Source organism: Lytechinus variegatus, chromosome 1, assembly GCF_018143015.1.
Source record: "Lytechinus variegatus isolate NC3 chromosome 1, Lvar_3.0, whole genome shotgun sequence".
Lineage (NCBI taxonomy): Eukaryota > Metazoa > Echinodermata > Echinoidea > Temnopleuroida > Toxopneustidae > Lytechinus > Lytechinus variegatus.
Window position 1 is genome coordinate 22,324,951 of NC_054740.1, and position 17,322 is coordinate 22,342,272.

The window sequence follows — 17,322 nt, forward strand, 5'->3', positions numbered from 1 at the left end:
ACACAATACCTAAAATAATATCAATTTTTAGTCTGCTAGCTTTATAAAAGAATCTTAACTGGTCGCTAGATTGCGGTACCGGTACGTACAGTTCATTACGCGGTATCTGTACTCGTACTCACAATGCACAGCACAATCATCAGTTTCAGCAAATTCAGCGTAATTCGTAGGATAACCGAGTCCGAAGCTAGTCAGGATCACTAATATTTGCCAAATCGTTCACGATGGAAGCAGAAAATGCGAGAAGAAACGTGAGTAGAGTAACCCTAGCCCCCTCAGTTAATTAAGCATAACCTTCGGGCAAAATTAAATGAAAATGAAGAAATAAATGATCTCTTGTAACCTCGTAGTCGTACTCGTAGGGGCCTATACCGGTACACATGCAGGCATGAATGATCATGAATGAATCCCATCTCACTTCCCAGCAGCGCGACATCTCTGCCTCCGCTGTCCCTGTAGTAATGTAGCGCGCCCCGGGGACGTCGCCACCTCTTGTTCGGTCTGCCGCAGTAACCTCCGCTGGATCTGGACAGTCGACAATAGAATACACTCATGACACTGCCATACTCTTCTTCCGCAGACACAAGTCATGAATTTTCATATGATATTGGCTTCCAGAACTGCGGTGGGAAAAATAAGGCCAAATCATGGTTTTGGAAACCACTCATATATTTGTGTACGCGCATTTGTGTACAAAGTGAATGGAGGTGGAAATAGGGAACCGTGCGTGCAACTGAATAAAGCACTGCTGTAATGTATGAAGTGAATGGTGGTTACCTGTATCAAGATAATGCCAAAAATAATTTTGTGCCCGGGCCGGGTAGGCTGTGTGTTGTGTGTAGGATGGGGGGTCGGGTGTCCGGACACTTCAAATTTTTGAAGCCTTCTTTTTTGTCTTTGGAGTTTGGATTTTGGATTACACTAACAAATATGACTTCAAATTCATTTTTCTATTTTGTTCTCTATACCGGACATTGTAAAAATTGATAAAACTTCCCTTGTAAATTTTTTCCAAATGACTTTCTAAAAATTGATCGTCCGGAGACACAACCTGTCCGGACACACAACAAGGTCCAGAGGTCTCTTTTAACTTTTGAAATCTTAATGTTTACATTATGTAAATCAACAGAAAATCATTGTTTAATTATATGCCATTCATTAATTTTAGAGAAATCTGTCTTCAGATTTTTGTGATTTCTTTACCATTATCAGTGTCATGTTCGTTATGTTTTTCACTTTAAGTTTTTACAGCTAACAGGAAATTTGTTTAAAGGTATTGCAGATTCAGATTCTACATGTATGTTAGAATTAAGTCCCCTACATTGTACCATGTACACGTACATGAAGCAATCATGTTCCCTTACCACTTCTTTTCACAAAAACGGCATAACGGATATGACAATTCGCATAACGGACATGACGCCTTATATATGACAAAAGGCAACATTCACAAAAAATTAGGCTCAGTGTCACAGACTGAGGTCAGTCTCCATTGCTTGAGGATAGCTGGATGTAATAACTTCTAGAATCTATATGTCATTCAAGCTATTTTTAGAAGTAGGTGAATGGTGAAAGTTCAGCTCTTGTTCTGGTAAATTTTTCTGAGAATTAATGGTATGCCACATGATATTAGGATAAGATACAGCTAGATCTGGCAACATACTCAGATCACAATCTGCATCATTTGTGTTTGAACAATACAATTAATTATCTTAGGTGTTTGCACTGACAGTTTGGAGCATGATAAAACGCCAACTTGTGAATTCATGAGATCATTGATGATATTGCTTCAAAGTATCTGGCTTTCACCAACCTCTACTTCTTTAGTGATGGCACTGGCTCACATTTAGAAACAAGTTTGTATTCAGATATCTGTGTTACATGATGTAGCTCTATGAATCCATGAATCTACAGTGGCACTCCTTTGCAATATCACAAAGCAAAGGGGCTGTGGAAGGATTGTGGCAGTCAATAAATTATGTCATCATAGTATTTTAGTCAGCCATAATCACAATTTGAATGATGTATTTTGTACACAAGCAGCGTGGACAATGCAATGAATTTAGATACAGCCACATTTGTCAGCAAGCAAGATTGTTTTTTTAAGAATTGATGAAAGGATGATCATGCTCAGGATGATGTTTATTTTGAATGAAAAAAATATCAAGCGATTTACAAACATTCCGATTACCTTTCAACTCATACATAATCGATAATGAAAGACTGGTTTCCAGGTACTGCTATTAGATTTTAGAATACTTTTTAATGTAATTTTTTTTAAATCTTAAAACAGACATTAATACTAGTACATATTCTTTATTATAAAATACATTTCATAATATGTTCATCTTGGACTTATACGGGCAGTTCCATAAAATAGTAAACCTTTTGGTCAAAATTTCAAAATCCAACAAACTAAACAAATTAGGTATCACTTGAAAGCTAAGACACTGAAATGTATAAATCTAAAAGAAATAATTTTTATTTATTATTATTTATTATTATTTATTTGACCAATATAAAAAAGTACATACACATTACATTAGAAAATTTACAGTACATTAACATGCAAAGAATGCGGGAACGGCATGTGGGTCAGGGGGCACAAAAGCGAAATTCATCACTGTTGCCCGAAGGCATGAGCCCCCACACATGCCGCTCCCAAGACATAAATAGAAATATGTAAATACTATTACACAAAATATTGCACGTTTAAAAAGGGAATACTGAAAAGGGTGCCAAAATAATTAATTAGATAGTATAGTATTCAATTAATGTATCGTTTCATTTTGGCAAGGCATTGAAGTCACCATAGCAACAAAATAGAATTTTACTTATTTTAAAAGGTCAAGTTTGCAACAAATTTTAAACCTTTTATATGCTTCGAAATAATCAAAGTTGGATGTTGGCCAAGTTGTTGTTATGTCAGGTTTCTAAAAAATAAGTTAGGTTTTTCTTTTTTTCTTATATTTTTTAAACCAAATATAAAAGCAGGCACAGTTTCAAATGTACGTCAGACCCCTTTTCACATACACTTTTTTTCTTACAAGCAAAACAAAAGCAGATAAATTTTCCCAAAGTCAGATGCAAAGCAAGCTTGATTTGTTTAATATATACACCAGAAGGTAGCTCACCACTAGTCCAGGATTTCAAGTTAAGTGGGGGTCGGACGTACAACTTCTTTGTACATCCGACCCCCTGTACGTCCAACCCCTTTGAAACTTTTTTATTATGAAGTTATCTTTCACTGCTTAGATGTTTTTTTGCAAAAGTTTAATATAATAACATCTTTTACTCATATCAATCTTTCAAATTTGAACACAAATTTCAATTTCAACCTAGCTTAAAATGACCTTTTTTGTATTTTATTTACCCGACAAATACTGGGGGCAAAATTCACCTTCCATCTTTAACAGTTTGCATGATAGTTCTTTAACCCCCTGTACGTCCGACCCCTTTGAAACTTTTTTATTATGAAGTTATCTTTCACTGCTTAGATGTTTTTTTGCAAAAGTTTAATATAATAACATCTTTTACTCATATCAATCTTTCAAATTTGAACACAAATTTCAATTTCAACCTAGCTTAAAATGACTTTTTTTGTATTTTATTTACCCGACAAATACTGGGGGCAAAATTCACCTTCCATCTTTAACAGTTTGCATGATAGTTCTTTAACACACCTAGATATCGCTGTATAGTTTTATTGGTTTTTTCTATGAAGTCTTGCACAAGTTTTGAGACCAATTTCACAAAGAATACCACACATATTTGACAATATGTAGATTTTTATATGATGATATCATCTTCAAGAAATGGTGATTTATTTGTGTTTTGTGTGCATATTCAATGGAAACTGCCTTCCTTTATCTCAAATTATTACATAACTTAATGAATTTAGTGGTAATAATGACTGAATAATAGCCTGCAGGAAATTAAAAAAGAAAATCAAAATTAAAAACCTACAAATGCATGAGAAATTTAATAAACAAAGAAGTTCCATATAAATTAAGAAATTGCCCCTTCCCCTCAATCTCATGTACAGCAATTGCCCCTCTATGGGAAATAGATCTGCCCATTTGCTATAATGATACATGGATGTGTAGACTATTCTACTTTTGCCTATAGGGGTGTAAGTTGTGAAAATGCAAAGGGTTGTTCATTTAATTTTGACTTGTTCTCATTTCTTTATTTCTGCATCAACCTTGTTCAAACTTGGTACAAATGATCCTTGGTTGATACCATGTGTGTGTTGATGAGGTCAAAGGTCATCTAGGTGTCAAAAGATAAGAGGCCATTCACTCATTTTTTGACAGATTTTGTTTAAATCAATTTTTTTGTTTGCATTAATATTGTTCAAACTTGAAACACAAAATCAGTGGGTAATACAATTTTTTTGTTTATGAAGATGATAATTTCTAAGATTATTTAGGGGTCAAAAGGTCACTTTTGCTCATTTTGTTATTTCAAGGTCAACTGTTCAAGCTTTCTAGGGGTCAAAAGTTAACTTTCGATAACGGTAGTTTTTTTATGTGTATTGTATTCAAATGTATTCAAACTTGGAACCAATTATCAGTGGGTAGTACCATATATTTGTTAAAGACGATAAAGAGGTCAAAGGTCATCTAGGTGTAAAAATGTCAAATGACATATTTCTGCATTAATTTTGCCAAAACTTGGAACAAAACGATCAGTGGGAAAAATTACATGTGTTCTTGAGGATGGAGAGATCAAAGGTGATCTAGGGGGGTCAAAAGGTCATATTGCATGTTTTATTGAATGCAACATCAGGGAAGACTCATGGTTCGTAACCCACCTTCTTTAAACAAAGTTTGTAACAGGACAAGTTCTTTGATGTTGAGGAAATTCTTTGTCATGTCTTTTGCAAACCATTAAAAAAGATACATTTCACTTGAAGTTTAACAGTAAAAAATATCCTGCATTGTGTGAATAGTTGTGTTGTTTCATTATTGATGTGATCTAAAAATGTACATATCAAAATGGAAACAGTTTTAAATTAAACCCACTGAATCATTTGTAATAGATATGAGGAGCAGTTTGCTTGACTGTAAGAAAATCAGTATGGGGGTCGGACGTACACTGTCTGAATGCATGTCAACTTTAATCCAGCATAACTCTTCACCAGCATCAGATTCATTTGTTAATTCCGTATTATGTGAAAGACAACTAACCAAACAGTATGTATATTTTAAAAAATCCAGTTTAGAATGTCTATGTTTTGTGTAACTGATCTTCAAAGGGGGTCGGATGTACAGTGTGCAAATATTTTGCACAATGTACGTCCGACCCCTTCAACGTGTACGTCCGACCCCAAATAGATCAGCCTGTAACTAAGACAAGGCAATGCCTATCAATTTCTGCACTTCATTTCTTTTAAGATTCATCCTTAGCTAACAGCTCATATTAGAATTTTAGTACCTGCATCACAAAAATCACAGAGATTTTGACATGAACTCTAAAAGCATAAAACCTGCTTTCGTCTGATGTATGTCCGACCCCTCATATTTTTGCCCATATTTTCTATTCTTCATATTGCAGCCTAGCCCTGTCATGGTGTAATGATAACCTAGGTCACAAGTTATGATATACTAAAAAAATAAAACACTGCTATCATAAAATCAAAGGAGATACAGCTCTTAAATGTGTCCGAATGTACGTCCGACCTTTATGGAATGACCCATACAGGTCTGGTACATTTTGTTTTCTTCTCACAAAAAATGAGATTTGGTCTTCTCAGTGTGCCATAGTGGTACGATAAACATTGTATTCTATATAAAATTATCATGTAGGCTATAGCTATTAAATTAATGATATCTGCCAATAATGTCTACATATTTTCCTTAATCGGGAAGTGCACCCTGACGAAAATGTTTAGTGTAAAAATAGCAGATAAAATAAAAAATATTGCCGAAGGTTTGAGAAAAATTCATCAAATAATTAAAAAGTTATAAGAATTTCAATTATTTGATTTGTGACGTCATATGTGAGCAGCATTCCTACATTCCTAGCGAATGGTAAAAAAATCAATGAAATGTCATTTTCTCAGAAAATTTAAAATGGTTTTCACTGTACCTTTTGTATATCGATAGACAAATCATTTCACACCCAATCATGAATACAAAACAAAATTAAGTCATCAAGAACCACACAAAATTTGAAATTCATGCATTTTATATTACATAACACATGGGGCAGCTGCTCGTTTATGACGTCACAAATCCAAAACTATAAACTCTAATAACTTTCTTAATCTTTAACAGACTTTCCTCAAACCTTCACCAATATTTTTTACTATTTTTTCTGTTTTTTTTTTACAACACAGTTTTCTCCAGGTGAACTTCCCCTATAAGAATGTTAGTAAAGGTACTTTACTGTCATTACTCATATTCATTATTCATATTTTATTCATTTTGAAACTAAGAAGTGTTTATGAAGTTCACTTCGAAAGGGTGTCATGTCTGTTACACTAGTATATATTATCAAATAGTAAGCCATGAATAAAAAATAATCTTTACTTTCAACTTTTTCTCCTTTAATTAGGTGTGGCGGATGGTAGTAACCAGAAAATACTCATTATTAATTGTTGTTAACTGGTGTAAAAGAAATTTTTCTAAATATTTTTTTGTGTTTTATAAATAATGTACGAAAAGCCCCCCTCTCAATTACAAAATAATAGGAGATATTCCAGATTACCAGTTATGATGTATGTCTCTAACCTCTAGCCTTAACATGTTAACAATTAGACTTGTACTATATCTTGTAATGAAATAATTATATTCGCTTACAAAAAGTGTATGAAACTGTCATGTCCGTTAGGCTTCGTGTGTCATGTCCATTGCGCTACATTTTGAGCTATGAATAAAGAATGCACTGCAAAACGTTATTAAACACCATTTTATGGATAGAGCATGTTCTTAAAGGGGAAGTTCACCCTGACAAAAAGTTTATTGTAAAAATAGGAGAAAAATTAATGAAAAATATTGCTGAAGGTTTGAGAAAAATTCATCAAATAATTAAAAAGTTATTAGAATTTCAATTATTTGATTGTGACGTCATATGCGAGCAGCATTCCTACATAGCGAATGGTAAAAAATCAATGAAATGTCATTTTCTCAGAAAATTGAAAATGGTTTTCACTGTAACTTTTGTATATCAATAGACAAATCGTTTCACACCCGATCATGAAAAGAAAACAAAATTAAGTCATCAGGAACCATACAAAATTTGAAATTTATGCATTTTATATTACATAACACATGGGACAGCTGCTCGTTTATGACGTCACAAATCCAAAACTTTGATCTCTAATAACTTTCTTACTCTTTAACGGATTTTCCTCGAACCTTCACCAATATTTTTTACTATTTTTTCTGCTATTTTTACAATAAAGTTTTCTTCAGGGTGAACTTCCCCTTTAAAGCCTGTGTATAGCTTTGGTAAAGGGTCAATAATGTGATTGATAATCGATTATCATCTAATATGACAGTCTTACTGAAGCGTAGAGACCGTTAGATATTTTTCCAACTGCACTTCTCTGAGAAAATTTCAAATATTCAAATCTTGGATATATAGCGCCCTCTCTCGGCGATGCTTGTTTTGAATTAAAAAATGGGCATTCAAGCACTTATCTTATAAATTTAGTGATTAGATATCCAAAAGTTACAGACAAAGAAGTTGAAAGAACATATCTTGAAAGTTTCAGCCCATTCCATGATTTGGAATAGGATTTAATTGAAAGACAAAAACACACAGATATTCTAATTTGATCGGGTGACCCGATCAAGTTAAATTTCCATGTAAAATCGCAAATTATAAGATGGCTAAATAATTTGCAGCTTGCTGATTGGTCAAAGCGTACCACGTGATCATTCCCGAAAAGTGTCTATCCCTGCACGCCCGTGCGAATTTCGCGCACCCAAATTTTCTAACCCACGGTAAGTGCAATTTCAAAATTTTTGATATTTGATTTAGATCTATTTCATTATTTCTTTCTCATATAACTAAGGTGCTTAAAATTGCGTTCGAAATTACTTAGCAATCTTATAAAAGGAATAACGCATTTACCCGTCGTTTTTCAGCGATATGCAGTGCACTCGAGGTTTCTTCTTCGCATGCACACTCCACACTCCCCTCTGGCTCGTGTGGAGTGCGCATGCTCAGAAGAAACCTCTCGTGCACTGCATACTCGTTAAACAACTCCGCGGAATGCGTTATTCCTATAATTTATCCTGTTGAACACATTTTCATTTCATATCCTCCACATCATAGGGCATATCCATTCATCTTAGCTAGCAATGAATTGGAATAGTGATAGGTGCATTTTGGTGGATTTACCAAAACTATACACTGCTTTAAGGTTAAATTAACACCAACGTCAGATGCATGCAATCTAAGAATTCACAGGAATTTTGATAAGCAAGAGGAGGTAAAAATGCTTCGTCCATTTCGTGTCATGTACTTATGCTCACAAAGAGTGCCATTTCTCCGCAACTGTGAAACGAAACGATTTGAAAATTTATGTGTATGTAACTGATACTTCAATGTGTCTGATAAGCTTAATAAACGATTATCAAAATACTACTAATTCTACTGTATAAACCTTTGAATTACAAAAATTGTCTGACCGTCATGTCTGTTACGCTGGAATCCATATCCATAAGTGACAGTTTACAGGTTTACAACTCAACATCCACAACCGATGGAATGATTTTCCTTGTAAGAAAGGGGGTATTCGAATAGTCACATATCTGGCATGGTCTGGTAGCCAATGATCTCATGTTGGACTATAATATTATCCTCCTTTAATAGTTTAGGCATTGTCCAACTAGGACTTGGTAACTTCATTGTCTTTTCTTGTGCCAAACCACAGTTACTTTGCTGCACACTTAAGATGGACTATCAGCAAATCCTTGAGAAACTTGGGGATCAAGTTCAAGTCATCAAGCATTGGTTTTCTCATTTAACACCACTTGTATGTGGACCCTCCAAAGGTAGCATACCTAAACTCAGAGCTGTGATTTTAGCAGGAATCTTGTAAGCGGCTTTTCATCGCTAATTTTTTATCGTAAACCAAATCACGGGAATCCAGGGAAAGCCATGAGGTGAAAGACACATAGTACCTGATTCTTGTAGAAAGCCACAGCACAGTCTATTGACATTACCCACAACTACAATTCATAAGCCTTTCCTTTTCTGAGCCCTTGGATGTCACACTGAAATGCAATTCAGCATCCCAAACCATCAAATACTCCCTCTATACATGTCTCCAAAGCTTTTTCCCCTCTAGGTCCAGCTCTGTTCTAATCAGGGTACAAACAAAATTGATCTACATGAAAACACAGCAACTTATCCGAAGTCGCTCAAATCCAAATTCGGTCTGGGTTGGGACTTAATACATGCATCATACATGTGTAATGCAAATCTGCTCTGAACTTACATTAGCCCAACAGAAGTTTGCTGTTCAGACCCTAGTTCATCACTTGTGGTATGAATGGTGGCCGAACAAAGAATGATTTTGAACTTGGCATGCAGCTGCTTCAAGCAATATCCAAAACGTTCTTTCAAATTTCAGCACATTCTCACCTGAGATGTTCCTGCTAATTTGTTTATTTCATGTCCTTGAATACAAGCTTGGTGGCAAAAAAGGTTAGTTTAATCAATGAAAAGAAAAATATTTTCTCTTCTGATTTTGAAAGAATGTTTGGTGTTCATGGAGATCTCTTACATCTCATACACTACTCTACTGTTAAAAATATTTCATCTATTTATAAATTTCAATTCAAATATGATCCCTGAATTTGTTAGCTTTCTTATTGAATAAAACAAAGAAATGACATTGGTATTAAAGAAAGGTGAACTTTCTGCACATTTCTGGAGACAGAATGTTCAAGTCATACCTGTATGATGACTTGAACCATCACCATCACCAACTCTTTATGGATTGTAATTATGTCCATTTTTATATTTATTGTGCTTTTGCTCTTGATACATTCATAATTTTTTTGTTGATTGATTATGTTGCTATATTTTTAATCTAAGTATATTCGCCGAAATATGAATTAGGATCTGAGTCTTCACACCAATGAAAAGTTGTCAGGATTTTTGAGACCAAGGTGACCATGGAGAGGAGAGAAAATAGATGAACTCAGTGCCAAGTTAGGAAAATTGAGAAAATTATTAGCCTAAATGATGTCATGAACAATATTTTGACTCTATCCCTGAATTTATCTAGTAAAATGCTTCAAAAATTATTTGATGTCCTGTTTGTCTCACCTGTATATAGCAGAGTGATACTACTGTATAGTATAGGTGTCGCTTTTCCGACGGCGGTGGCGTCAACACCAAATGTTAACCGAAGGCAAAGTTTTTTAAATGAAAGCATAACTTAGAAAGTATATGAACCTACTTAATGAAACTTGGCTAAAAGGTTAATCAAGTATTACTGAACATCCTGCCTGAGTTTCAGGTCACATGACCAAGGATAAAGGTCATTTAGGGTCAATGAACTTAGACCATGTTGGGGGAATCATCATCAAAATCTTAATATAAGGTTAATTTTTTTAAATGTCATCATAACTTTAAAAATATGTGGACCTATTTCAAGAAACTTGGACATAAGGTTAATCAAGTATTACTGAACATTCTGTGTGAGTTTCAAGTCACATGACTAAGGTCAAAGGTCATTTGGGGTCAATGAACATTGACCAAATAGGGGGTATCTTTTGAATTACTGTCATTACTTTGAAAGTTTATGGATCTCATTCATGAAACTTGGAGTTTAATCAAGTATCACTGAATACCCTGTGCGACTTTCAGATCACATGATTAAAGGACAAGTCCACCCCAAGAGAAAAATTCAACAAGCATAACACTGAAAATTTCATCAAAATCAGATGTAAAATAAGAAAGTTAAAGTTTCTCTTCATTTCACAAAACAGTTATATGCAAATCTCGGTCGGTATGCAAATGAGGAACTGATGACATCACTCACTCACTATTTCTTTTGTATTTTATTATATGAAATATGAAATATTTTTATTTTCTCGTCATTGTTATGTTTCATTCCTCCCTCAACACATGGAATTCCATTATTTTGATATTTTGTGCTTCAGGCAATCGTCAAATTCGTAAAATTGAAATATTGTATATTTCAAACAATAAAAAAAAACAAAAGAAATAGACAAGCACAATGCAATCAAAATCGGATGTAAAATAAGAAAGTTATGACATTTCAAAGTTTTGCTATTGTGCATGTCTGATTTTCTATATTGATTCCAATCAAAATTTTTCTGAGGTGGACTTGACTTTTAAGGTCAAAGGTCATTCAAGGTCAATGAACTTTGGCCAGGTTGGGGGTATTGTTGAATTACCATCAGAAATTTGAAAGTTTATTGGTCTAGTTCATAAAACTTGGACATAAGAGTAATCAAGTATTACTGAACATCCTGTGCAATTTTAGGTCACATGACCAATGTCAAAGGTCAATGAACTTTGGTCATTTTTTTTTTGGGGGGGGGTATTTGTTGAATTACCGTCATAACTTTTATGGATCTGATTCATGAAACTTGGACATTAGAGTAATCAAGTATCTTTGAACATTCTCTCCGAGTTTCAGGTCACATGACCAAGGTCAAAGGTCATTTAAGGTCAATGAACTTTGGTTATGCTGGGGGTATTTGTTGAATTACCATCATAACTCTGTAAGTATATTGGTCTTGTTCATAAAACCTTGACATAAGAGTCATAAAGTATCACTGAACGTGCGAGTTTCAGGTCACATGACCAAAGTCAAAGGTCATTTAAGGTCATTGAACTTTAGACATTTTAGAGGTAATTATTAGATCGCTGTCATAACTTTCAAAGTTTATAGATCTATAGTTTATAAAATGTTGATATACATGTGTGGGTAATCAAGTATCACTGACAAGTCTTAGGTCACATGATCAAGGTCAAATGTCAGTTATTGTCAATGAACATACTATTGTATCATTATGTGAATGGTGTTTTTTGTGAATTTTATAGTAGTTTACAAGTCAGCACTGCTGCTATATTGAATTGCGCGATGCAGGTGAGACTGCCAGAGATGCTCCACTTCAAAAAATACCTTTTCAAATTCAAAAATTTAAAACTTATAAATGTTCTCCCCTTGATACAGTTGAGGGATTTCTTGTCATGTACAACCAGTTTACAGAGACCTGTTTCACAAGTTGTGTTTAGAATGTTAGTTTTTCTTAACGTTTATCTTTCCTTTTAATCAGTTGAGGGCTTGCTTGTCGATGTACAAGCAGTTTTACAGAGACCTGTTTCACTCAATGTGTTCAGAATCTTAATTGATATTAAATTGTATCTTTCCTTATACAGTTGAGGGATTTCTTGTCGATGTACAACCAGTTTACAGAGACCTGTTTCACAAGATGTGTTCAGAATCTAAACTACAGGGTTCTTACACCTATGGAGGTGAGACAACATTTGATTTATTTTCCTTGTTTTTCCATTTTCATTTCATTACTGCAATACAATCTAATTTTGTATTGCAGTGATTTTGCTGGCTGTTTTATCGGGTGAGGGCCCCCCCCAAATACTACTCTTCAACTTTAAAATCGCAAACTTGACAAAAGTGCTGACAGAGTTCTTTTTCCCCAAATGATTATGACGTGGTGTAGGTGGAAGAGCCGTGGTGTAGTGGTTCTGACTCTCGCCTTGTAAACAGAGGGTCGTGTGTTCGAATCCCACCTCGGTCTAGCGTCCTGTGGCAAGGCGTTAATCCACACTTTGCCACTCTCGACCCAGGTGCTAAATGGGTACCCGGTAGGATGCGAAAGATATTGTATGTTTGATTTTGCCAGTGCCATAATGTGGCTGCGATGAATGCAAGGAATGCCCCCCCCAGGGAGTGGAAATTGTGTACTTTTCGTGCTTGATTGAAATGAATCCAATGACCGGGGTAATGCTGTAACGCGCTTTGGGCCATTCTGGGAAAAGCGCTTTATAAAAATTGGCTATTATTATTATTATTATTATGATTTCATACCATTTTTGTCTTGCCCTCCAGAAGTGAAGGTGAGACTAAGGGATCCAAATGTCGTCTGTCCATCCGTCACAAATATTATGACTTATAACTTTGTCACTTTTCAACCAAATTTTGGATGGTGGAAGTATTAGGGGACGTGCATGTTAAGGTCAAAGGTCATTTTCAGGTCAACATTAAAGTTTACATGCAAGATCCTCTTATGACAAATGTTATTCTATCCCAGTTATTTTACAATGAACTTTTTTACAATTCTGTTGCGTGCACTCTCAATTTACAATATATTTCCGCTTACTTTCACAAGTGGGCGAGACAAAACATTGCTTATGCCTTGTTATATGGTAAATGTTTGTGCTTGGATAATCATGAGGTATTCTGTGATTTGATGTAATTTGTGATATTAAATGATTGCAGAGAATGAATGTATTTGGGGGACCTCTTCATGAAGGATAATGTACCAGTATGCATTCATTTCCAACAGCACTGGCAAACAATGGGAGGGAGGCATTTAGGGCAGTTGCACCCCGACACAACAAAAATAGGGAATGGGATGAAGAAAGAGAAATGCAATGAAAGGACTAAAGGTCACTAGTTTTCAGAAATTCATCTTGTATGCCACATTTTGCCTTCTCAAACTATGTGTCATTAGTCATTATGCTATTGTGTATTAGTCATTATGATATTGTGGCATTAGTCATTATTCTATTGTGGCATTAGATTAGTCATTATTCTAGTGTGGCATTAGTCATGCTATTGTGGCTTTAGTCATTATGCTATTGTGGCATTAGTCATCATGCTATTGTGGCATTAGTCATTATGCTATTGTGGCATTAGTCATTATGCTATTGTGGCATTAGTCATTATGCTATTGTGGCATTAGTCATTATGCTATTGTGGCATTAGTCATTATGCTAAATTGTGGCATTAGTCATTATGCTATTATGGCATTAGTCATTATGCTATTGTGGCATTAGTCATTATGCTATTGTGGCATTAGTCATTATGCTATTGTGGCATTAGTCATTATGCTATTGTGGCATTAGTCATGCTATTGTGGCATTAGTCATTATGCAAAATACTTTGTAATGAATTTTACTACAACCTTTGTACAATGATGGTCCCATGGAAACTGGATTTATTAATTGTTGTCATACTTAGCCTATAATCTAGGCGGAGGCTGCAGTCATCATCTTTGCTGTTATTCTGAATACAAGCCATACGTCTGATGTGGAAAAGACTACGAGTCGTGACTGTGGAGCAGCCACCGCCTATACACTCCCATCTGCCTGATCATTAAAAATGGCAGATAATTGCCATGATCACGAAGATAATTGTAACACAGAGGGATTGCCTGGGTACATGTAGATTGCAATTTTTCCATGTATCCTGTTGGCATTAAGCAACAGAAATACTTATCCATCCCATTGTCCATAATGCTATGTACAAATGGCAGTTTCCTGAAGGTCTCGCAATTTTCCACCAGGTTGTTATGTTTATTGACAGCATAATCCACACTTTCTCTCGTTCCACGTGATATGCATTACCTTCTTTCCAGCATATTTTTGATTGGTCGAATTTATTTCTTCTTCATACATATGAAAAACTCGCATAATTTCTTTGTCGATAATAAAAAACAACATCCAAAGCAAGACGGTTTCTGTATGCGATGGCGGCTTCGCATCCACAATTTGTAGTCTTTGCCACAGACGTATCAGACGTATCACTTGCATTCAGCATAACAGCAAAGACAATAACTGCAGCCTCCTCTTAGATTATAGGCTATGTCATAATACTTTGGCACAAAATGTTGAAAAGGTTATAATATAAAAAAAAATCAAAGAATAATTATAAAGTTTTAACTTTTTGAAATCATATTTATTTTAGATGATGTTAGGATACTGCAACAAATAACAATGAAAAATTCAGATTTAAATTTGATTTCCTTTTTTTTATTACAGGAAATATAACAATCATAAACTAACAAAACATAAATAAATATTTATCTTACATCTCTTGAAGTGTCAGTTCTGAATTTATTCCAAATGATAATATCCAGGTTGGCTGGAAAAGGTTCCTTTAAATGTCCACAGTGCCGGCGATGATTAAATTGATGATAAAGAATAACAAGAGTCACTGTAACAAGTTGAAATGTCTGTGAAGACGATGTTAATGATGATTAAACAGTCAATTTCAGCAATTCATGGGTTGAAAAGCGTTCATTAAAACAGCTTGATGATCTCGATGAGAACTGAGAATTTCTCTCTCAAAGTAACTGCAAACATTTCATTGATGGCGTGCAAAATTCCACAAAAGATAAATATTCCAGATGGAAATAAATTCTGCTCTGATATAAAGTCTGGTGTGAAACTCTTAGTTCTGATCTGATATGATGTGATATGATGATGTCCTTAAAGAAACAGCCAGCTTATACATGTAAATTATTCGCTATTCTGGAAGCTTCTAGTATTTACTATTCTGGAAGCTTCTAGTATTGTCAGATACAAAAAAGAACATTCTCCTTTCTGGAGCAATCAAATTCTAGAAGACTCTTGAATGACCTCAGTGAAATTAACAAAATTTTGTAAACAAAACAGCTAATCCTATTGTCCATTTTCCACTGCGGATAGGCTCTATTGTTTGCAAATTCTAGAAATAAAGATTATTCAAAGATTACTCATGTACAAAGCTGTATTGAGACATTCTGGAACATTCTTAATCATTCTAGCACTATGGATATCCCCAAAGAGGAAATAACTGAATAAATTAATGCAATTGCTCTTACAATTCTACTTATTTGACAATCTTTTCAGTTTGGATACTATGCTACATAGTTTGTGTATTGACTGGATTGATTTTCTGAATTCATAACTTACAAAACGATGCAGACTTTTGTATGTACATGGGTTTCATACTGTGTTGGATAATGGCATGGTACACTAAATTAGTCTACCATGCCACTATCCAACATAGTATCACAAGGATTGGTTAGAACCTGCCTAAGGAAGCCTCCCTCCCTCTGGCAGGAGTCGATGGGGTGGAGCCCCCAAAGCTTTTAAATAATGAGGCCTTTTAATTGCTAATATAAACATGATAAAGTCTATACAAATTTAGTACAAATTATTGAAAAGTACTACTTCGTATGTGTAGTGGTTTGCATGCACCAGTTTGAAAAGCGTGATGTGCTCCTAGTAGCGCATGCACCAGATAGAACCACTGATTTGGTATTTGAAAGGGATGTGGATTGTTTGCCATACATTTACCAAACTTACCATGGTCTTTTCCAAACCGTAGCATTCAGATACATGTATTTGGTATTAAACCTTTTTTTTCTTCATTTTATTTATCCCTTCTATCTGTACATGTAGGAGTCTTGCACCAGTAAATGTATCTCCAAACTGATTAATGTGAATCACAGAGAGATTTCAGTTTACATGGAAATCAATCCATTGAATAGAAGATTAAATCAAATGAACTCTGAAGAACAAGGCCTTCAACCAGAAACCCCTGACCTTGCACAAGAAGTAGAAAAGGCTCTTGGGAACGATACCATGGCAACATCACAGAGTGAGCCTGTATCAGATGAATCTTCCCAGATTGCATTCAACTCTACAGTAACTCGTGATGTCAACCAAGGAGCAGATAATATGACATCAGTTGAGACTGCCAAAACATGATGAAAGCTTGCCATCACAGGACTATTTTGGATTTTCTTTTAGGACTAATGAACTGACTAGACTTTTATACGCAGGCAACTCTGACCTATCTCATGCCTTGAAGGACATTCCACAGTTAAAATGAAGTCCATGCCATTTTCACCAAATTTTACAGAGTTACTGTGGTATCTATGCATTATGAAAATGCAAAAACTAATATAGGTTCATGTGCTTATTTTTTTTCTACGGGACTTCAAAGTTGCCATATTTGAATGATATGAAATGTTGCGCAATCATGAGAATTATGCCTCTCTTAGACTTCACCAAGTGAGTTTTAAATCATCAAATTTTCAAGATATATTTAAACAAAGTGTATACCAAAGTAAGAAAAGGTCTTTTAATTGGTAAAACTATATATATTTGGAGTCAGCAGCGCCCTCATTGGCAAGAGGTGCAAAAACTCGGAAAAAACAAATCTTCGAAGATGTGAATCTACTCAAAAATTTTAAAAGTATTTTATAAGCTGCACTTTTTTCAAGATCCATGTCATTTTTAATTTTTATCAAATTCGGCTAACTGGAGGAATGTATATTAAAGATGTAGGGAAGTTAAAAAATATGG

The 17,322-nt window shown here is 34.8% G+C and overlaps 1 protein-coding gene across 1 annotated transcript; it reads left to right on the plus strand.

Annotated features, from left to right (window-relative positions):
- Nucleotides 1–81: 81 nt before the first annotated feature.
- Nucleotides 82–17,303, plus strand: LOC121409397 (mitochondrial import inner membrane translocase subunit Tim10 B-like). The gene is made up of 3 exons (XM_041601336.1): nucleotides 82–251; nucleotides 12,382–12,477; nucleotides 16,414–17,303. Exons 1-3 carry the CDS (start codon nucleotides 225–227, stop codon nucleotides 16,720–16,722), a joined length of 432 nt encoding a protein of 143 aa, XP_041457270.1. The 5' UTR covers nucleotides 82–224; the 3' UTR covers nucleotides 16,723–17,303.
- Nucleotides 17,304–17,322: the final 19 nt, after the last annotated feature.